At 48.3% G+C, this 22,441-nt stretch overlaps 3 protein-coding genes across 4 annotated transcripts; 2 read left to right on the forward strand and 1 right to left on the reverse strand.

Annotated features, from left to right (window-relative positions):
• Window positions 1–1,018: 1,018 nt before the first annotated feature.
• On the reverse strand, window positions 1,019–3,767 carry arv1 (ARV1 fatty acid homeostasis modulator). Its single transcript, XM_084700499.1, has 5 exons — window positions 3,544–3,767; window positions 3,202–3,321; window positions 2,905–3,061; window positions 2,312–2,536; window positions 1,019–2,113 (listed from the first exon to the last, which is right to left on the reverse strand). The coding sequence occupies exons 1-5, from the start codon at window positions 3,637–3,639 to the stop codon at window positions 2,007–2,009; spliced, it is 705 nt and encodes a 234-aa protein (XP_084556625.1). The 5' UTR covers window positions 3,640–3,767; the 3' UTR covers window positions 1,019–2,006.
• On the forward strand, window positions 3,730–15,551 carry ttc13 (tetratricopeptide repeat domain 13). Of its 2 annotated transcripts, none has more exons than XM_084700497.1 (23): window positions 3,730–4,003; window positions 4,775–4,869; window positions 5,122–5,197; window positions 5,367–5,437; window positions 5,604–5,669; window positions 6,033–6,125; window positions 6,510–6,626; window positions 7,077–7,187; window positions 7,287–7,369; window positions 8,075–8,216; window positions 9,120–9,294; window positions 9,872–10,028; window positions 10,178–10,308; window positions 10,543–10,675; window positions 10,780–10,872; window positions 11,163–11,246; window positions 11,368–11,452; window positions 11,782–11,891; window positions 12,887–13,022; window positions 13,539–13,618; window positions 14,860–14,938; window positions 15,174–15,253; window positions 15,418–15,551. In XM_084700497.1, the coding sequence occupies exons 1-23, from the start codon at window positions 3,730–3,732 to the stop codon at window positions 15,530–15,532; spliced, it is 2,586 nt and encodes an 861-aa protein (XP_084556623.1). In that variant the 3' UTR covers window positions 15,533–15,551. The 2 variants fall into 2 exon arrangements, with proteins under 2 accessions (XP_084556623.1, XP_084556624.1); XM_084700498.1 differs by having other exon boundaries at window positions 11,785–11,891.
• Window positions 15,552–18,495: 2,944 nt separating this feature from the next.
• Window positions 18,496–22,429, forward strand: selenol (selenoprotein L). Its single transcript, XM_084699553.1, has 9 exons — window positions 18,496–18,681; window positions 19,067–19,145; window positions 19,234–19,287; window positions 19,436–19,481; window positions 19,795–19,922; window positions 20,621–20,735; window positions 20,912–21,034; window positions 21,191–21,328; window positions 21,446–22,429. Exons 1-9 carry the CDS (start codon window positions 18,579–18,581, stop codon window positions 21,581–21,583), a joined length of 924 nt encoding a protein of 307 aa, XP_084555679.1. The 5' UTR covers window positions 18,496–18,578; the 3' UTR covers window positions 21,584–22,429.
• The last annotated feature ends 12 nt before the right edge of the window (window positions 22,430–22,441 follow it).

Below are 22,441 nucleotides of genomic sequence, written 5' to 3' on the forward strand. Positions count from 1 at the left end.
TTGCTTTCTATCTGAATGTCGTCTTTGATGACCCCATTCTTAGACTTAATACAGACACAGGACACTAGTCCTCAGAGTATGTGTGCTAAATAGATTGTGTGTGTAAATATTGGCTAACACATTCAGTACTGCCCTTTTGGAATGTGGTTTTGTCTTCCCTGCCCAAGCACCTGTTTAGGAGATTGCAGCAGATTAAACATAATCTTGATTGACAGCAAATCCAAGGTATGCGTCACTCACTCACCATGGGATTTGCCAGCTTGCCACCATCACCGTGGATGTACCGCAGAATCACTACCACCATGGATGCACCAAAACAAGCAGCATGGGTAGCAATGGGCAGGCTTAGACAAGCTTGAGCACAGATGTACAGTTCAAATAACTTTTTCAATCTTACAGCCTGCTTTAGTCCTTGCCGACTTCATTAAGGTTAGTATCCTATCCAGAGTAATTGAGTGCAAGGTCATCCAAAGCTTTACTCGAAGAAGTGCAGTAAAATATATAATCTTAGAGTAACAGTTAAGCTATACCAGAGTTGGTGCTAATAGTTTACAGTCCAACTTAACACTTCAGAAAGTCAAGACAGGTACGAAATGCAAAGGCATGCACCAAACAGGACGTTTTGTACCACAGCAACGTGCAGACATAGCCACAGACATTCATTAAATGTTTACCACATCAGCAACAATGTCTGTTTTCACAGAGAAAATGTATTGGATATTGTGTACTGTATAGTAGTATAGTTATTAACTTGAACCCAATCTGTGATATTTACAACCATAAATCAGATCCTCATTTAAGATAAATAGTTTGGAGGGGTTCACAAGTTTACACTGGCAACAGCATCTCTACTGTTCCGACCGGGGCCCAACTCTGAACCTCAGGACACCAAACCAAACACTCCAAGCTGGAGTGTTCCTCATGTGTTCTGACGAGCTGTTTCAACTTGTGGGTTCACTATGAATCCTAGCATTCCTCTCAAACAGACATCTGGCAGGAATTCACGCAGGAGAAACGGTAGAAAAAAAAATGCTTTATTATAAAATGCTGGCTATCACAATTACAGATACTACCAAATCAAATAAAAGTACATTATGTATAGATGGTATAGACACAGAGGACCATGTTTGAAGAGAACCAAAGCGTTTTCAGAGAATGTTTGTTTCCCCCAGTGAGGTGAAACTCTGCAAACATCTGGTTCTGGTGAGGAGTTATGCACTTCCTAACACACGATCAGTTATCCATGGACATGCACGTCAAGTCACCTCTCTCTCTGTGTCTCCACACGCTCAACATGCTCATCATTCCTCGGCTACTTGCGTTAATCACAGCAAGAGTATTACCAAGCGAACATTGCCCTCTTGTACAGTTCAGATTCAGGGTGAGGGCAATACCGGGGAAGTTCCATATTTATACTAGCCCCTAGAGATCTTCAGCGCACACACACGTCACATTCACAGCCCACTGACTTTTGTAAAAACGTTTTTTACATTTCTGACCTCTGGTAACCTCTGGAATGGCTGCTCACCAGCCAGGCTAGAGGCCTAGACACAGAGGCTGCTGTTGGGTCAATTAGGTCCTTCTTCTCTCTCAGTTTAGCAGACCTGCATTAACTCACTTGCACGTAGGCAGGTGCACACAGTTCATTCATTAAGTGATGTTTTTTGGTGACAATCCAGGGAGTATGGTTCTTGTCCTCCCAGACTAACTCAGCATGGGCCCATTCATTCAAATAGATAGCGATAGTTATTTCTGGAGTTTCGTCCACTGGGCTCTGCTTGATAGTGCAGTCTGACCCATAGCAGTCAGCTGTTGGCTCTGTGGCAGGTGGCTGAGGCTAAGGGAACACACGCCACTCACTCCTAATATGAGAAGACCTGAAAAGGATTCAAACCAGACCATCAAAAAGGTTCCTTTCAGGCCTATCAGCAATATCAAAAGATACTTTAGGCCCTTCTCAGGGAATGGCTGCGGAAGGTCAGAAGTCAGTGCAATGCCAGGGTGTCCTAGAGGCTCCAGGGAATCTTCTGGAAAGCCTGGGCCAAGGCGGTCTCACACAGCAGGCCCACACACACCGCCAGTAGGGACAGCCTCCTGCTACAGTTTAGGATTACTGGAAAGATAGTTTGGGGGGGGGGGGGTCAGGTAGGAGAAACAGGGGAGGCACAGGGAAGGGAGAGACAAAATATCAAACATCAAACCCGTGTCAGCTTTCAGGTTTCGACTTTCAGACGGGGACAGCTGCCATCTGGCGGAAGCCATCAGGCAGCCAGACGAGCCTTCAAACAGTTTGCCCCGGAGAGTCGCCTACCCCTGACGGCCTGGGAGTTGGAGACGAGGACGAACAGCTTGATGAGGGTGAAGCACAGCGGGGAATGGTCGTGCTCCCAGATGACGGCGGGGACGAGCAGGACCTTGCCGTAGGAGGACAGCATCAGGGCTCGGAGCAGACGAGCCGTGTCGGCGCCGCCGCCGCAACGCAGCCTCCCCGACAACCACAGCAAGCACAGCACCCCCGCGCAGAACACGCACAGCTCTGCCCACGCACAGGGACGCAAACCGGTAAACAGAACAACAAGCCTTTTTGATCTATAAACGTTGTGATTTGGTGCATGAATCTTCCTTGAGTAAACAAAACAAAAAAAAAAGTAATTGAGCCAGTGTCACAAACGACACGGACGCTAATCTCAGTACCCAGAAAAACGAAACTTCTAGGAGGATATCACTGATTCTCTGGGCTGGAAACATGAACACGGTTCATTAGATAATTAGGGAACAGAGAGAAAAGTGTCATGCCCCTTTTATACACAACTCACCCATCAGACTTTCGATGGATTCACATGTTTGATATGTGAGACTTAAATGGAGCCCAACCCCGTACAGTGGCAGAAGTCTTATTATTACCAAGAGCGGCCAGGCCGAACATGGCGTAGAAGTTCCACTCCTTGGTGTATCTGATGATGTCAGAGGGGTCGCTGCTACTGGGCTCAGACACGTGCAGCTGAGACCACCGCAGGTAGGCCTCGCATAGCAGACAGAACACACACAACTTCCAGTGGATCTGTGGAGGGAACAGGAACACAGGAACACACGCACACACATGCACACACTGTGAGGCATCCTCGTTTCTCTGCGTTGATTGTAAACGGTTTGTTTGTAGCACTCAGCACAGACACCAACCTCCAGAGGAGTAATGCTTACGTTCAGGGTAGTGTTGAACAGAATGTGCCTAAAAGCTTGGGTTTTGCATAGAATGGCATCTATCAGGATTATGACTGGGTCATATTCAATGTACTTGTCCACGGGCTTCTTGCAAGACTCCTGTAAAACGAATCCGCAAACATTGAGTGTGTGGGGTTGAGGCACAGATAGCAGGAAGACACTGTTCTCACTGCCCAATTTACCACGCAACAATTTACTACACGGATTTTCCCTTGGGGACATATTGTGCCATAGCCTACAGCTAGCTAGCATGGCAGTCTCTGGATCCACGACTACAGCATCAACACTACCACTCAGCTAGGTGGTAATTAGTTAACTCACGCATATGGTTATCTTCAAAATCCCATTACTGTAATCTCTGTGAAGCTCGACCGCGTCCTCGCTACATTCCACACACCGAAAGGCAGCTTTAGCCATTCTGTCTTGTTCAAACTCCTAAACTACCGGCTTGACGAAGGTGACTTCCTGGATCGGTCCCAGATAGCACGGGAGATGTAGTTCTTTGCAATGCTAACTGGCAGATTGGTTTTGAGGAATTTGGAAGGGGGCGTAGGCAGTGAAGGAACTACACGAGCAAAGCTTCCGCTCTCATCACCTACACACATGAAACACAACATGGCACCTGCCTGCCGAGGTGTTGTTGTGGTAGCCCTTTCACTTCTCTGCTTCAGTCGAGCCATCTTTTCCACGGAGCACTTATCTACTCTCACTTTCTTCAACAGCGATCTGCACAAACATGGTTGCAGCTCGCCAGAGTTGGAAGAGTACGCAGCGGACTGCGGTAGGATCTCTCTTTGCCATAGTTTTGCCACGTCCTCGTACTCGGTGTTGAATGCGGCTAGCTAACTAGCCACCAGTGCTATCTGTTGTTGGGTGTCAAACCCGTCTTCCTCGCCCGTTGACATATACCACGAACAACCAGCTAACCGCTCCCTGGAGCTAGTCTAGCACTAGAGGTTACGTTTTACAATGACAGAGGTCAGAGGAAAATCAGTGACTGCAATTAAGTCACTGCCATAGCATTTAATTGATTGAAGCAGGTTTTCTTGATCGTAACTAGTTTTATTTGCTGGCTTTATCTAGCTAGATCAGTAATTGAAGTCTTAAGTTGCTTAAATGGCTCGCAATGTAAAAGGGAACGTTTTGTACTATGTTGTCTAGTAGTAGTCCCACCGTACTCTTCGGCTCGCAGCATTGGGTTCTAAAGGTGCATAATTGGAAGTGTAACGTTACGATTCAAATTCAACAACAACGCGAATGAATGACTTCAAACTTTACAAAACTTTGTCAACGGAGTATTCATAAAAACTGCCAGTATTGTGTGGTATGTATTTTGTGCGGTCCTATTTGAGATGCCCAGCGCTTTATTTAATCGATATCCTCGGCACACGTTGTAAAAACAGTCCTTTACTGAACCAAGTCACAGGGTGACAGGGCGACTCTACACCTGTGTATCATATTTCACTGTAGGCTTGGAGCTCTGTGGAGTGTTTACCACGGGGAATTTTGGTTATGGTTGTTTGACACTCTCGCTCTCACACTGTCTCTGCAGAGTCATCAATTCTGCAGTTGGAGGACCCGGACTGTGAGGAAGGAAGCAGTCCGCCATGCCAGTCGGTCTTCTCGCTCAACGCTGAGAAGATCCTGGTGAGTTCCACAAGTGTTACCCGTCCTACTTCTGTAACTCCTGACAGGCCTGTAAACCATAAAAACTTCCCAGAAGATAGGAAAGCAACATGAGAGCAGAGTATTCGCCCTACTAAAACAGACTCCTCAGCGCCCAAAAGCAAGCCTCTCCACTTCTCTTCCTCCCTGAAGCAGCAGTGTGGCTGATACGGTCTTATCTGACGAACCTCTTTGTGGTGTGTGTGTGTGTGTGTGTGTGTCCGCCTGCTCCAGAGCCAAGCAAGGCTGTTCATAGAGCAGAAAAGGTTCCCTTTCCCTGTCGACAACCTCAACACAAACGAGGAGCTCGGTACGTTTCCGCCGGGAAGAGACGTCCATTCATTCTTTTTGTGCATTCATTCATCCATACAGTGACTCTTGTGTCCCTGCATTCATTCAGTGTTTCTGCGCTTTAACCCCCGTTGACACTTTTCCCCCCCCACGTGTTTCTGTTTCGCTGGTGGAACCCACGGGAGCAGCTATAGGATACGTTCTCATAGGCAACGGCCTCTACGACGAAGCCATCAAACACTTCTCTTTGCTACTGCAGGTGGGTGGGCACGACCGGACTGCATGTGTGTTCAGGGGTCAACAGTCCCTGCTGTAGAAGAGGGGAAGACGGGCCCACTCCCTTTCCATGGCGTCTGTCTATACGGCGCGGCACTGTTTGGGCAGTCGTTGATGGTGTGTTTGTCGTTGTGGCTGTTCCCCAACAGGGGGACCCAGAGCTGGTCAGTGCCATCTACGGACGAGGGATAGCATACGGGAAGAAGAGTCTGCAGGTGGGTGACGATCTCACGGAGGGACTCTGAACGTTGAGTTTGACGACGTTTGGGGTGTTCCACACAGCGGTGACTGCTCGAGTATGAGATAAGATACCGCTTTATCAATCCCCAGGAGGGGAAATTTGAGAAATGCAGCAGAAGAAAAAGATGAGAGATAACAAAGTAATGACTGAAAGTGTAATGGACAAATAAGAAACAATATGAACATATAAAACAACATAAACAACAAATATTTTTTTTATTAATAACACCAAAATAGGCATATAAACAATACAAAACAACACCAACTTTACATTGAGTGCTAACTGTGTGCCCCCCCCCCCATTCCCCAACCTCCCATTTCTCATCCCCCTCCTACAGGACATAAAGAATGCTGACTTGGCCCTCTACGAGCTGAGCCGAGTCATTGCCCTGGAGCCCAGCAGGCCTGAGGTGTACGAGCAGAGGGCAGAGGTGAGAACCACCATCGAGGGGAGGCAGGGCCACGTGGAGGAGGAGGAGGAGGAAGCCTTCCAACATGGGAGTCTGGGAAGCCTGGGAAGGGATGGGCAGAGAGAGAGAGAGAGATACACACACGGAGAGAGAGAGAGAGAGAGAGAGAGAGAGAGAGAGAGAGAGAGAGAGAGAGAGAGAGAGAGAGACAGAGAGAGAGAGAGAGAGAGAGAGAGAGAGAGAGAGAGAGAGAGAGAGAGAGAGAGAGAGAGAGAGAGAGAGAGAGAGAGCCACAAACATTCCTCTATTCCGTCTGGATTCCTCCCCCAAACTGTTGACACCGACGCCAGGCGTTTCTCTGGTGCTGCTGTGACAGTGTGTGTGTGTCTGTGTGTGTGTGTGCAGATCCTTTCACCGCTGGGCCGTATCACAGAGGCCCTCAGTGACCTGTCTAAAGCCATCCAGCTGCAGCCTTCCGCACGCCTCTACAGACACAGGGGAACCCTGCTCTTCATTTCCGAGGTCCGAACACACAGCGTCTCACAAACACACGCACTCAATAATGCTACACACAATCATACACACGCAATATTGCAAAACAGACACGTTGGCGGTCGTAGCACTGGTCTTTCCACAGTCCTCCCCTGGCATGTATTTTGATCTTATCAGGCAATAATGACCACTGACGCCTTGCACTGTTTACTGAACATCTTGTGCAGTTTGATACAGGGATTCAATCCCTTCTCTGTCGCACAGATACTCTCACTAAGCCTCATGGGTAATATTCTTCGTGCTGAATGCCGCAATAAATGGCAAATTAAACAGTTTCTGTTTTCAAAGATACTCTTCTAAAGACAACAAACATAGAAATAAACATGGAATAAAACATGAATGACTATTATTACCCATATTAATTCACAACATCCCCCTCTGCTCTCCATATCCTCTTCTGGTGCTGTGTGTCCCTCGCAGGACTATGTATCTGCAATGGAGGACTTCCAGCGCTCTCTGGACCTGAAGAAGAACCAGCCCATCGCTATGCTCTACAAAGGCCTTACCTTCTTCCACAGAGGAATGCTCAAGGTGAAGTCCTCTGATTCACTGCCTAGCGTTAGCCTTAACTAGCCTGGAGCTAGCTAGCTGTGTTAACGTGCTATGTTACGTTCCTTTTCATCTTTCCAGGAAGCCATAGAGACCTTTAAGGAGGCCCTGAAATTGAAAGCGGACTTCATAGATGCGTATAAAAGCCTAGGCCAGGCCTACAGGTAGCCCTTTTTTCTTTTTTTTCCTCTTTTAGCTCATCCATTTATTTTTCACTCACTCTGTGTTCTACCTTTTTTGCCAGTCTCTTTCTCTCGCTCTGTGTTTAACCATATCCCTCTCTCTCTCTCTCTCTCTCTCTCTCTCTCTCTCTCTCTCTCTCTCTCTCTCTCTCTCTCTCTCTCTCTCTCTCTCTCTCTCTCTCTCTCCCTCTCCCTCCCTCTCCCTCTCCCTCTCCCTCTCCCTCTCCCTCTCCCTCTCCCTCTCCCTCTCCCTCTCCCTCTCCCTCTCCCTCTCCCTCTCCCTCTCCCTCTCCCTCTCCCTCTCCCTCTCCCTCTCCCTCTCCCTCTCCCTCTCCCTCTCCCTCTCCCTCTCCCTCTCCCTCTCCCTCTCCCTCTCCCTCTCCCTCTCCCTCTCCCTCTCCCTCTCCCTCTCCCTCTCCCTCTCCCTCTCCCTCTCTCTCTCTCTCTCTCTCTCTCTCTCTCTCTCTCTCTCTCTCTCTCTCTCTCTCTCTCTCTCTCTCTCTCTCTCTCTCTCTCTCTCTCTCTCTCTCTCTCTCTCTCTCTCTCTCTCTCTCTCTCTCTCTCTCTCTCTCTCTCTCTCTCTCTCTCTCTCTCTCTCTCTCTCTCTCTCTCTATATATATATATATATATATATATATATATATATATATATATATATATATATATATATATATATATATATATAGGGAGTTGGGGGACTTTGAGGCGGCCATGGAGAGCTTCCAGCGAGCCTTGCTGCTCAACCAGAACCACATCCAGTCCCTTCAGCTCCGAGGCATGATGCTCTACCACCACGGCAGCCTGCAGGAGGCCATCGGAAACTTTAAGGTAACTGTGTGTGTGTGTTTGGCGGGGCGGGGATGGGTGAGAGTTGGTGCCCTCGTGTGTGGTATTCCGGGCTTTGTTGACTCTGTTGTGTTCTTATCAGTTCACTTGCTGACAACGCTTGGCCAGTGACGACACACAAACGCACGCGCAAACACACGGCCGCTTGTGTGTGGTTGAGGACCGTCGCCGCTCTCAGCAGCCACACGCAGACACGCTCCACACCCTCGCGGGCCTCTCAGTCCGCGTGTGTGGTATTTGTAGGACGAGGTGTGATCTACTTGCCACTCGCGCATGTACACGACAGTCGCGATGTTGACCTGGTTTGGGGGGTAGAACGTGTTTTAGGAAGCCCGTGTTTCCTGTTGTGTCGTCGTGTGTGATACTACTGGATGCTTGTCATCTCCAGTGCATCGCTCATTGAAAGTCATTCTTTTTCTGCTCGAGTTTCTAAACGAGCTCCTAGCTACCCGGCGACACACTGACATGAACGAGGCCACGCATGAATGCTAACCTGCCCCACAATCTTACGTTTGTCCCACGGCCATCTGTCAACTACTGTAAATGAATTTGTGTCTTGTCTTTCTGTTGCTCAGGTCACTTGTTTACATTTAGTCATTTAGCAGACGCTCTTATCCAGAGCGACTTACAGTAAGTACAGGGACATTCCCCCCGAGGCAAGTAGGGTGAAGTGCCTTGCCCAAGGACGCAACGTAATTTTGCACGTCCGGGAATCGAACCGGCAACCTTCTGATTAATAGCCCGATTCCCGAACCGCTCAGCCATCTGACTCCCATCGTCGCCCACTTGTCATCGCTTTCACCCTGCCAGCAGTGCCCATAGTTAGCACCCTACATCACAAGTGGCCCAGTGAACTTCGACCTGTCTCTCCCCTCCCCCCCTCAGCGGTGTCTGCAGTTGGAGCCCTACAACGAGGTTTGCCAGTACATGAAGGGGCTGAGTCACGTGGCCATGGGCCAGTTCTACGAGGGCATCAAGGCCCAGACCAAGGTCATGCTCAACGACCCCCTGCTGGGGCAGAAGGCCAGCTCTGAGTACCTGAAAGTCAAATACCTCAGAGGTAGGTGAACCAACCGAGCATGAATCCCCATTGACACACCAATTGCAATCCCAAATGCTCAGGGTGTTCACAAATCGCGGAGATTCTCGCTTCGTAACTCCCTGGGGGCTGGTTTTAAATTGAGATTAGTCTTAGTCTGTCAGGATACTCGTCTACTTTTAAAAGCCTGTTGTAAAGAGTTCCATTACATTTAGACATTTAGTGTACGCTGCTATCCAGAGCAACTTACAGTAATTACAGGGACATCCCCCCTGAGGCAAGTAGGGTGAAGTGACTTGCCCAAGGACACAACGTCATTTGGCACGACCGGGAATCAAACAGCAACCTTCTGATTAGTAGCCCGATCCCCTTAGCCATCTGACCCCTGAGTCATCTGAGTTCCTTGTCATTCATCCGACCAGGTTTTCCTGTTGGATAGCTTTGGATAATACAGGTCAACTTTCCCATTAGTCTGGGTGGAATACAACTTTGTGTCTCCCTTATGTCTCTCGTATCCTAATGTCCTCTCCTGATGTCTATCTCTACCATCCATTCCTAACCTTCCTTGCATGTCTCTTCCTCCCCTCCCCTCCCTCAGAATACTCCCGGTACCTCCACTCTCACCTGGACATCTCCGTGGCCGAGTACAACGTGGACCAGGACCTCCCAGGAAACTTCAAGAACCACTGGGCCAAGAACCTGCCCTTCCTCATCGAGGACTACGAGGAGCAGCCGGGCCTGCAGCCGCACATCAAGTGCGTGTGCGTCTGTGTGTCTTGTGTTTATGTGTGTCTGTGTGTACGTGTGTTTGTGTGTCTGTGGGTGTGTGATTGGAGAGAGAAGCACATTCACGCGCACCTGTCCCGCTCACCCCTCCTCCCCCCGCTGCTTCCGTCCGATGCAGAGACGTGCTCCCGCAGAACTTCGAGAGCTACAGCAGCGAGGTCCAGAAGCTCATTTGCACGGCCGATCACCTGGGGGGCCTGATGCAGTACAACACCCCCGGCTTCCTGCCCAACAGGCGCATCCACCGAGGTACACCCTGGGGTGCTGGGGGTGCTGGGGGGATAGTGTCATAGTGTTATGGACTGGACATGGATAAGAAGGGATCACGTGTGTATCTCATTCTCTCTCCGCCACACTCTCTTCTCCTCTCTCTCTCTCTCTCTCTCTCTCTCTCTCTCTCTCTCTCTCTCTCTCTCTCTCTCTCTCTCTCTCTCTCTCTATCTCTCTCTCTCTCTCTCTCTCTCTCTCTCTGTGTATGTCCAGCCATGGGCCTGGCCACCCTGGAGGTGATGCAGGCGATGCAGCGCACCTGGAGTAACGCCAAGGTCCGGGTCAACGGCAAGACCAGGCAGATGCAATGGAGAGACATGTTCGACATAGCCGTCAAATGGAGGCGGTAAGGATCGGGAGAGAGAGGGAGTCATATTTCCCGTTTATTTACACGTCTGGGCAATGACTCACCCCCCTCACTATCCCAATGTGCGCGCGCCCTTCTTGCAGGATCGCAGATCCGGACCAGCCAGTTCTGTGGTTGGATCAGATGCCCGCCAGGAGTCTCAGTCGTGGGTTCAACAACCACATCAATCTCATCAGGTAGACTCCCCCACCAACTCACACGCGTGCCACGCCGCCGGCCCGTGACAGAAACCAGATCACCAGACACCTCGCTCTACAAAGAGCCAACAGGCTGGAGTTCCCCCTCAGCTTTTGTGGTGTCTGTAAGACCTCAGCAGGTCTTACAGACATGAAAGAAGATCCCAGCGCTACGACTTCCGGTGGGGAAACTAGCTCGAGGGAATCTAGCCCTGGGGCCGAAGAAAGTCCACTTTTTGTCGTTTCACTGGGGTGGTCTTGCTGATGTCGTGGCTCTGCTTCTCCTTCAGGGGTCAGATTATCAACATCCGCTATCTGGCTTACTTCGACGACATCCTCAACTTCATCAAAGACAGAATACTCGTCTATCACGGGTTAGTCACATGATAGCTACACTTGTGGCTCAGGTCTATGACCCAAGCTCTCAGTGCTGCTTTCAAAATGAGGCCCAAAGTATAATCGTGCGTGTGTGTGTGTGTGTGTCCTGCTGCCTAGGGCCTACAATCCCAGGGGGCTGCTGGAGGTTAGACAGGCTCTGGAGAGTGTCAGCAAGGTGGAGGACCTGCTGCCTATCATGAAGGTAGGGAGGGGGCGGGGGGAGAGGGAGGGGGGGGGAGGATGGGAGGAGTTAGAATGGAAGGGTGGATGAGAGGCTGGAATCGTGAAGGACTAAGGGGGAGGGAGGGAGTTTGAAATTGTGAGGGACGGTGTCTGGGAGAGATGGAGGGATGTGAGAGAGAGGCTGTCAGTAAAACACTTGTCAGTATCTATTCCAGAAAAACACTAGTTTTGCCATGGCAGCGTTTCAGCCCATGGATCTGATTCTGCGGTGTCGTTTGTGTATATCTTTTCTGACGGCATTTGTGTGTGTGTCTGCGCGCGTGTCTTTGTGTGTTTTGTGTCTTGAAGCAGTTCAACAGTAAAACCAGAGATGGCTTCACAGTCAACTCCAAGGTGCCCAGTGTGAAGGATCCTGGGAAGGAGTACGACGGCTTTACCATCACCATCACAGGAGACAGGTCTGTACTAAGGAGCCATCACAGGAGACTGGTCTGTACTAAGAGCCAGTACAATAACACTCGTCTGTACTTGAACCCCGTTCTAAACCAGCACACACCCCTAGTCCCTACGGGTCTGAACTAGAACCCAGTCCCAGACATAGCCACCACCAACTCTATGTCCTTTACAGATATGTACAAGTGCTCAGTTCTCAGCCGCTTAGTTCTAGGAATCCCTAGTCCCTCGATTCTAGTCCCAAGAACTGTTCTCTACCCTATACTGCAAAACTCCTAGTCCTTAACCCCTACCTCCCCTATGGAGATATCCTTAGCCAGCCCATTATTTGTCTTTCCCCTTAACTTATAGAACGCACCTACTAGCCTGTCGAATCACATTCACACCATTAAACCTCGCTTCCTGTTCAGAAGGGTGCGTGTGTGTGGGTTTGTTAAAACCGACTCAGCCGAGCACAGGAGCCCACACACACCCGCAGAGTCGATTTAACCAGCAAACCCACATCCTAGCAGGAAGCGAGGTTTGATGGCGTGAATGCGAGTCTCCTTCTGTCATGGAGAGCAGAGAGGTACTTTCCAGCCGTTTGGGAAGGTGCAGGTCTTCAAGGTTCCCTCCAGGCCTGCCCCTGTTGACTAGGGTCTACGGCGTTTAGCGGAACATCTCATCCGTGTGCCCCGTGACACTGTGTGGTAACACGCATGCTGGAGTGAGCTGAACGGCAGCACAGGGAAAGAGTCGTCAGTGTTCAGGTCCATGTTCTGGGTCGCAACGTACCCTATGTCACCTTCTGATTTGTTAGTGCCCCGAGATCTTCCATCACATAAAATACACCATGCCTTCATCCACTGTGTGTATGTGTTTGTCTGATTTGATTTGGGCTATATAAAGATGTTTCCTGCTTCCTGACCTGCTGTCTTCCGGACGCTTCTGTGACATTGCTCTGTGTATGTGTGTGTGTGTGTCTGTGTGTGTGTGTGTGTGTGCGTGCCGCGTCCTGCAGAGTGGGGAACATGCTGTTCTCAGTGGAGACCCAGACCACCGAGGAGAGGACCCAGCAGTACCAGTCTGAGATCGAGAACCTCTACAAGGACCTCACAGCCAAGGGCAAGGCCCTCATGCTCTCCACAGAACTGGGGGTAGGAGCCCTGCCTCTCTCCCCCGTCAGAGAAACGTCCCCGGTCGGGGGTTGAGCTGTAGTACTGTAGCAGCAATAAGGCAGAAGCTGTTTGAGTGGCTCAGTGGACTTATTTGTAGTTGGCTTGTCTGAAAAGGTGCCGTTGTATAAATGCCTTCACTCTTGAAAACAAAGGTTTGTCTATGAGCACACCAACTATGTGAACTCACAAAGCTGGTATAAAGACTAAGGTTATTTAATACTGTGATGCTGGGTTTTTGATATTATCAAATTACTTGCATTGTGACGGACAGGTGTATCTAGTATATTCTCAAAGCATTTTATCAAGGAGCAAGAGCCATTATCATCCATGAAACGGTATTGAGTTTTCTTTTTTAACATTTTGTCTCTCTCTCTCTCTCTCTCTCTCTCTCTCGCTCGCTCTCTCTCTCTCGCTCTCTCTCTCTCTCTCGCGCTCTCTCTCTCTCTCTCTCTCTCTCTCTCTCTCTCATGTCCTGTCTCTCTCTACCCCCCTAAGGATGCTGATGCAGTGTGTAACCTCATCCTCTCTCTGGTCTACTACTTCTGTAACCTCATGCCCCTTTCTAGAGGCTCCAGGTAGACAGTCTCTCACTCCCTCACACGCACCCCACCCTAAACACTAGGGCTGAACGATTAATTGCATTTGCGATAATATCGCCATGTGACAACAAAAGATTTTGTAATCGCAAAGGCTGCAATTTTACTTTGGTCACGTGACACGCGAGAGTAATGCAGTTTGCAGACAAAGGATTGACTTTGCACGTTACACCTAACCTGTACGATGGCCTCAGGCTTGACAGAACCTGACACTACAGACACTTTGCCACTTTTGGCTTTAAAAAAGATGCTGCGCAGTGTCAAATATCGGGCAAAACCTGCCTGGCTAACGTTGCTACCTCACGGGGCAACACCACCAACCTCATTCGTCCCTAAAAAACACCACAAAGCCATGTACGATACATAGCTAAATTCTGTGTCAAATAAGCCAAATAACACCCGACAGGATGTTCGAAATGTTTCAAAGCCTAACTCCATATTCATGTAGGAAATTCCTACAGCGTTCATCACAAAAGATATGATGCCCCTCGGTGATACACATACAGTAGGATCACTATGGCTGTCAGTGCCATACTGTTTCTGTTAGGCTACTGGATAAGAAATGTTCAGACAGTGTTTCTTTTTCTTTTAAGATTTAACTTTTAGAGTTCTAAATATTTCCAACGGTCCCCACAGCGCAAGGTTTTTTTTTCTTCTCCAAAACGCTAGCGAGCTAGCTTTAGTTAATAAAGTACAATGCACATGTTATTAGCCTGGGTTTAGCTTTGATTTACCTAAATATTTTCGAAGAGGTAGGCTACAAGCGGTATGTTTTCCTTAATTTTTCTGAACTTTGTGTGTTATGTTGCCGACTGGAGATCAGCAGTATAAATCTATATTTATTAATAAATCATATAATAAATGCCCATTAAATCGCGTTGCGATATCAGTCAAAATAATCGCAATTAGCATATTTCCAAAATTGTTCAGCCCTACTAAACACTCACAAACACTCTCCACACCCTACTCACACACATCCCACCCCAAACACTTACACACCGCCACCCCTACTCCCACAACAGAAAACAGCAGAGGTATGACGTGTGTTCCCTCTGTCCCCCTCTCTCCCTTTACCCCTCTGTCTCCCTCTCCCTCTGTCCCCCTCTCTCCCTCTCCCTCTGTCCCCCTCTCCCTCTCCGTCTGTCCCCCTCTCCCTCTCCCTCTGTCCCCCTCTCTCCCTCTCCCTGTGTCCCCCTCCCCCTGTGTCCCCCTCTCCCCAGCGTGGTGGCCTACTCTGTGGTCATGGGAGCTCTAATGGCCAGTGGGAAGGAGGTGATAGGAAGGATCCCCAGAGGAAAGGTACTTAGGCAACACCCCTACCCACATGCAACTAGACAACCACTCTCCACACACCTGGCCTTACCACCGCCATGCTGCCCTGGGCGCTTTCATCCACTGAAGTCAAGTGGCTGTGTACTGTCTTGTGGGCTATTGGAATACGTGGATTGTATCACAGCAGATTAATGAGATAATTGGGAATATCAATCAGCGTCTTCTCTAATTACCGTTTTTATTTGGTTGACATTTGATGCAGCTGGTGGATTTCGAAGCCATGACGACGCCCAGTCCAGACAGCTTTAGTAAAACAGCCAAGAACTGGATGAATTTAAAAAGGTGAGCGTTCCATAAAAACGTACAGCGTGTCCGCGCTCATGTCAAGAACTGCTGCTGAGCTTAGTCTATTTATGACCCCTCTTCTTATCTGGCTACGGTGTGTCTCCAAATGCCTGCCTCCACCACCCTAACCCAGTCTGCCCCTCTCTCTCTTTCCTCCCAAGTTTACCGGGCTGGTACCAGAATCTTCCGTCAGTAGCAGAAACCTTCCCTACCTCCAGAACCATGATTGAAGTTCTGAACACAGACCCGACCTCGCACTGTCCCAAGAAGTCATAACAAGACCCTCCCCCCACTCCCCCCCTCCTCCAACCCCCCCCCCCCCCCCCCCCCCCCCAGCGACCAGCTGCCTGGACCACTCAGCCCCCCCACCACCCTCACCCAGCTCTACACTCCCCTACCCTGTAGATGCAAGATCTGGAACAACGGGGTAGGCCTGAGCAAGTTGGCGTCCACTCTGCCTGCCGGAGGATACAGTGAAGCCGGCGGCCATCTTACTTGATCCTGTCTGTTGTTCTTGAGGTCTAGTGTCTATGGGGGTTAAGCTGTTGAGGTTGGTGGAGGCCTGGAGGGGGGAGGTGGCTGTCCCCTTTCTCTCTCTTTCTATATCTCTCTGTCTCCAGAAGCACAAAAACCCCTCTCCCAAGTCTCTAAATGGAACGGTGAACGTCCCCACGTTGTTTAGTAACAGCCTCCGTCTGTGGACAAGGAGCTCTCTACCTGTAGACGTGTAATCACCATGGGATGAGAGGGTGGGGTTGCGTTCACAACTCCCATGGTCAAAGCTCATGTTTTTTAGGGATTTTTTGGCACCCACCATCTACTATCTAACGATTGTTCTCTATGGTACTGGAAAGCTTGATGGGTGGGTAAGACAAATTGATATGTGAATGGGAGGGATTCCCTATGAATGTGATTGGCACTTTAATTCTATTCTATTTTTAAAACAACCCCCTTATACCCGTAGAGAGTACTAGCAGAGAGAAAGGACAGGGAGATTCTAGATTTAACTTTTTCTTCAGGGCTATTTAATTCCTCTTGGGATACTTGAACAACAAACAAAAAAAGACAAGCCATTTTTTTTTATTTAGTCTGTGGGAAGGCACTTTCCGTCATTGTTTTAACTTGACCAGTAAAAGGTGTGATGAGGAAGAATAGGATCAAAAACGATTTTGTGTTGCACTCAAACCCAACACATTATTTTGAGGGAAAAGATAACCGAAGAAGAAAAAAAAAAAAAAAAGCACACGACATGGTGCCATTTTAATCATTCCTTTGGTGATGTCAGAAGGCAAACATCCATGAGCCAATCATTTCTTTACCCTTTGTTCTTTTATTTCTTCTCCAGTAATGTGTTTTAATTAGCAAGGTCACAGCTGCACACACAGCAGTGTACTTTCAGGGACTTTCACTAGGGCAGACTATGGGTGACTGAGATTAGTCCTGGACCAATTATCCACAAAGTCCTCTGTTCCCATCTCAACCTGTTACTGGGACTTAGCAACACACGCGACGATGGTTCCCTTTTGTGAATGAGCTCATGATCAAAAAGGCTTATTGAAGGAATCGAAGATGGTCTTTCAACTGACCTGTGCAGGTCCATTTTGGGAGGTAACTACTGTTTTATGTTTCCATATTAACGATTGTGCCGACTGGTTTGGATTTAGTTTCTTTCTTTATGTCTTTTTTTGTTTTGTTTTTTTGCACTGGGTGAATCAATGTAATAAAGTGCTACGGTGGACTTTTAAAGTACTGTATGTGTCTCAACTTGAAGAAAAAGGAAAGTGTGATTTTAGGGTATTTTGTGGTCCAGGATGAATTGGGATGTTCAAATGGCCAATAAAACAGCTACACTGAGTGACCCTGTCATTTCTGTTCCTTCTGTCAGAAGTCATTAGTGGCTCATTCACATTGCGTGGCATCAGCACATTGAAAGAAGAGTACCTGACTGCAGTCTAAAAATCAGGAAGAGGCTCAACGTGGGCGGAGTCAAACGTTTGATTGGCTTACTCAAAGGCACCAAGTGGTGGAAGCCCTGCAGATTCAAATGTTTGACTTGAGGCTATTCATGCAAATTGACGTTTGCGGAATGAAATGAAATCATACCAACACATACTGTGGGTTCGCTATAAACAAGATGAAGGTGTTATTAGTGGGATATTGCAGAAAAGTGATTTAAGTATATTGAAACTCTCGCCAGGACGATGATTCTGACCTCTAAACATTCTAGGGGGGCACAAGGGCATATGCCAATAGGAGAAATAAAACAACTTTAACAGTGAAATGCATCAATCTGGTGCACTGTGAGGTGAAAACCAAAAACAAATGAGCATTTGCTGTTTCATCATTGACAATCTACTGACGCTGGCATACTCATTCAGGATGACCTTTAAAGAGTTGAGTTGACACTGGACAGACGTTAAGTTCATCCAGAGCCATAGGGCTCTGGGTTCATCCAGTTCGGGGAGACCTCCCTGACTCGGATCTAAAGCCTCAACGGAAGTTTAGACAGACACTCTGGCTTCACCTGCTGGTTGACGACATCTGAAGTGTAGGGGAGTCAGGTGGTTGAACGGTGAGGGAGTCGGGCTAGTAATCAGAAGGTCGCCAGTTCGATTCCCGGCTGTGCCACATGACGTTGTGTCCTTGGGCAAGGCACTTCACCCTACTTGCCTCAGGGGGACTGTCCCCCCCCTGTACTTACTGTAAGTCGCTCTGGATAAGAGCGTCTGCTAAATGACTAAATGTAAAATGTAAATGTAAGTGTGCAGGGACATTGGGTAAGATGGGATGTCAGACACGGTAGGCCTGTTGAGTTTCTCAACTGCCTCTGCAAACTCAAACAGCTTGGCTCTCCTTTCTTCCGATTCTTTCCTCTTTTTTCTGGAAGTAGTGCCGGAACTGTTCCAGAAACCACCTTTGTTCTCTTTCTCTGTTTGCAAAAGACAAGCATAAAACATTACAACACATTCGAAACCCTAGTATTCAGAATAACAATGTCAAACCTACAAATGTTAAATGAGGACATTCTGACATGACACTCATGTTAAAATGATAGTGAAATGGAATGTACATTTGCTCCCATTTGCCTATACCACATTTCGAGTATTATAGAGATGACTTATAGTATACTTTCACATCACAAGACCTGGGAGTGTTGATTAGTTTGCAATGTTTTTCTGACTCCTCCCTCTCCAGTTTCTGTATGCTAACCACCAGATGTCGCTGTTGTGCATTTTTGGTCACATGGTGCGTCTCGCAGCTGTAAAAGCAGTTTCCCCGTGTAATCCAGTGCTGGAGCGGGGAGAGAGAAAGAAGGACAGGCATGGAGAAGGAGGACGTCAGCTTGGATGATGTGACGTGCTCTCTGTCTCTGCTCATCAACCTCGGAAGGGTACTTCTGGAGAATGGAAAGCAAGAGGCTGAAGGTAGAGTGAAGTAGCCTAAAGTTGACTAGCGCGTTAGCTTCTGTAGCATGTAGCAATTACCCAACGGTTCCAGCTAACCTCTGACCCAATCAAAGATCCGCTAGACACAGGAAGTCTCTTAAAATTTACACAATTTCGAAATCTAAAAGTCAATAATGTAAGTAAAGTAGCTAGTTGACTGTATGTATTTAAAACCAGCGTTTGAAACAGTGTTCAGTTTACCATCCAGTTGATCCTTATTCTAGAATCATAAGCAATTAGTTCCACACTCTCAAACAATAGTATTGCAAATTGGAGATTAATGTTGGCATGTGGCGTTGTGCAAGGCAGCACTAAGCTCTCACATGCCCTAGCCAGCTCTGATAATGCTGCTTTGTTCCCACAGCCTCTCTACAGGATTATGTTCCCAATAAAATCACCACTTTGTTTGGCCTGATGACTGCTGGTGCAGATCTCTACAACAGGTGCGCACTGAAGGGATACATGATTGGCTGAATTCATTCAAACGTTTAGTACTCCCGTCAACTTTCGTCTCTGTTGTATATCCAACAGCCTTGGAGTCACCAACAAGTCTGAAGCAGACGCTGTTTTGCAGAAGTTTTTCCAGTGAGTCGAAGCCAGAGAACATACTGGAAATCCCAAGGGCCATGCACAGGGTCCTGGGAAAGTTTCAAGTTCTACATTAGGCTCATTCATGTGGATTTCAGCACTTAAGTGTTTATTTAACTGAGCTTTCTCCCTCCCTCTGTATCAGCCATGAGAGTGTCCGGGATCGCATGGAGGACCTGCTGAAGTTGGAGGTTCGTCTCGTCATGAGGCACACAGTCAAGATCGAAGCCCTGTCCCAAACCCCCTCTGCTACACACTAACATTCCTCAGACATGATTGGTTAGCGCCGCACACAGACTTGTTATTATCCCTGTGGTTTCAACGAACGTTTCTGTGGTCACCCGTGTTTGTAGACACGGGTTTACGTTGTATTTGTGTGCGGGCAAAAACAATAGGTCCTTACACACTGGGTTGTTCCCTTCTGTGGTTTTGGTTGTTATTGTGCCTTAAGCTGTGTCTCCAGAGTGCAGTTGATGTGTAATTACAGAGTTGTAATTCCTTCAGACGGAGTGGGATGAGTTTCTGGAGCGTCTGGATGTAGACCTGCAGGCCACAGACAGACAGCTGAGCGGAGGGCCCACCGTGGACAGTCTGGGTGCAGACACAGCCCTCACCGATGCCAGGACTGGAGAGTACGTCTGCGGAACCCCACTAACTCTGTCTGTCTGTCTGCCTAAGTGTCTGTCTGTCTCTCCATCTGTCTGCTTAGCTGTCTGCCTGCCTAATTCTATCTCGGTCTGCCTGTTTGTCTGCCTTTCTGTCTGTCTGCTTAACTGACGTCTGTGACTAGCTGACTGGGTGGCCTCTTTCACCTGGGATTAGACCAGGGGTCCCCAAACTTTTTTTTCTGCAAGGGCCAGAACATTTTTCCTTTCTTTACTGTGGGGCCGGGTCAGTCTGTAACAGAAAATTGCATGGGCCAGAGCGACCACCAGTATTATTGTGTAGATTTTATTATGATTTTAAATGTATTTATTATGCTAGATTAGTTTTTGTTCGTACATCTGTACATATCAAGGGATATATATAGTCTATTAAAAGAGCATTATTGTAATGACCTTTTTTCATATTCATTGCTATTGAAATCAAAACATGTACTCACTTATGCATATTAATCAGTGTGAATTGATTTTTTATAAAAAAAATTAAAAAAAACATTTTTATAAAAATAAAAAAAAGTCTCTGGCATTGTTCAGAGGGCCGGTCCACATGCGTGGGCGGGCCATAGTTTCGGGACCCCTGGATTAGACTGACTGTATTTCTGACGGTGAGACTTCTGAACGAATGTATGACAGACTGTCATAGTTGTGTGTGTGTGTGTGTGTTCTAGGAGTGTGTCTCTGGGTAGGTACTTTGGGAAAGGAGAGAACCTGCTGCTGGTTCTGATCCGACACTTAGGATGACTTCCGTGACGAGACCACCTGGCCCAGATGGAGACCAATCAGGTTCTGTAATCAGAGTTCCACGTCGCCTATTAGCTGTACGTTTGTATGCATGTGTGTGTGACTGAGTGCGTGTGTGTGTGTGTACCTGTGAGTGACTGATCCACATGCATGTAACTGGCTCTGGTCTCTGTGTGTGCGTGTAACTGACTCTCTGTGTGCGTGTGTGCACCGTTCAGGATCTCCTGGATGCCGGGTCGGTGCGTGTTCTGGTGGTCTCCTTTGGCGCTCAAGAGGGGGCTAAGATGTGGCTGGAGCAGACGGGCTGCTCTTACGACATGCTGCTGGACCCTGAGAGAAAGGTCACGCTCATGTACCCACACATACACATTTTCCATATTCAAACGGACTCATTTGTTGCGAGGAGAGACACGCACACAGGCAGGCTGCATTACACAACACCGTGCCTCTCACCTGCTGTTCACCTCACAATGCGCTCCCTGGCTTGCGCTCCCTAGATCTACAAAGCGTTCGGTTTGGGCTCCTCCTACGCCAAGGTGCTCAAGTTCAACAGTCTGCTGCAGTGTGGAGAGTACCCGGCTGCGAATCGGGACTTCCCCGAGATCCCTTTCCATCTGTTGGGGGACCTCTACCAGGTACGACCTTCTGGAGGAAATGTCTCCCACAACGTTGAACCACACCCACACCAGCTCCTCGCTCGCTAGGAAGCTCTGTGATTGGACCAACCATGTGTCTGTCTTGTCTGTTTCCAGATGGGGGGCGACTTTGTTCTGGACCAGGGAGGGAAGGTGTTGCGGTCTCATCCGTGTAAGACCCCCAGAGACAGACCAGTGCTTGGGGACTTGCTGCAGGATATTACTGGTACAGGCTCCTCCGCCATCTCTGGATAAGCCCACAGGCCCAAATCCTTAGCCCTTGCCTTCACTAACCTAGCCTGGCTGGCCAATCTCTGACCCAGCCCAACACCCAGCCTTTGATTAACTTCACTTAGCCCAATACCCAACCTCTTCCATACCCTAACCTTGTCCAGCCACCAGCCGCTACTAACCTAACCCACCACCAACACCTTCCAGAACCTACCGCCCACCCTACCTCTAGGGCCAAGGGAGTGATGTGAGGTCATGGGTCCTTGTAAATGACACTGCCACCACAGAAGAAGAGCAGCCCTCAGTCTCCTGTAGATGACGACACGCCTCACACTCATGACGTCATGAAGAGGCGAGGTCCGATGAGAACTCCGGAGCTGAGGGCCGACCCGCTCTTCCTGCCGTGGTGTCAGGGTTGTGATGTCACTTCCTAGATGACTTCCTGAACGGTATACATGTTCACTGGGAGTAGACTTGAAGTGTAGATTTAAATTAACCTCTTGTAATTCATGTGATTCATAAAAAAATACCGTCTTTAAATCACGTGATTTAAGGATTTGAAGGAAAATCTTTCTGTAATGCTAACTGGTCCCAGGAGCACTTGTGTGTGACAGTGTTTTATCTGGTCACTCTTCAAGTTCTTGTTTTAAAATCCTACCAAGAGAAATCCCTTTTCCTGTTGACTGCAGTCAGCGTACTCTAGAAAGTTCTTGTGTACTTTTGCAGTGACACATTGACAGTGAGGACCACTGTGAACTAGTCTATTAGTGATTGTGTAATAACAAGGTTATCCAGTAGTAGTAATGTAACAATGTTATGAGAATGTAAATCACCACAAATCTTTAATAAACTAGACATACTTGACTGAAATCATTTGGGTTT

This window comes from Hypomesus nipponensis, chromosome 6, assembly GCF_054491055.1.
Source record: "Hypomesus nipponensis isolate SF chromosome 6, ASM5449105v1, whole genome shotgun sequence".
Lineage (NCBI taxonomy): Eukaryota > Metazoa > Chordata > Actinopteri > Osmeriformes > Osmeridae > Hypomesus > Hypomesus nipponensis.

Excerpts from the sequence above, each read along its gene's own strand:
- arv1 (XM_084700499.1), bottom strand. The coding sequence starts at position 3,639 with ATGGCTAAAGCTGCCTTTCGGTGTGTGGAATGTAGCGAGGACGCGGTC. Across the intron at positions 2,537-2,904 it reads GTTCGGCCTGGCCGCTCTTG|AGCTGTGCGTGTTCTGCGCG; the intron begins GTAATAATAAGA and ends GTGCGTGGGCAG. Across the intron at positions 2,114-2,311 it reads CAACTCCCAGGCCGTCAGGG|TAATCCTAAACTGTAGCAGG; the intron begins GTAGGCGACTCT and ends CTATCTTTCCAG.
- ttc13 (XM_084700497.1), top strand. The coding sequence starts at position 3,730 with ATGCTAACTGGCAGATTGGTTTTGAGGAATTTGGAAGGGGGCGTAGGC. Across the intron at positions 4,870-5,121 it reads TCAACGCTGAGAAGATCCTG|AGCCAAGCAAGGCTGTTCAT; the intron begins GTGAGTTCCACA and ends CGCCTGCTCCAG. Across the intron at positions 11,892-12,886 it reads ATCACCATCACAGGAGACAG|AGTGGGGAACATGCTGTTCT; the intron begins GTCTGTACTAAG and ends CGCGTCCTGCAG.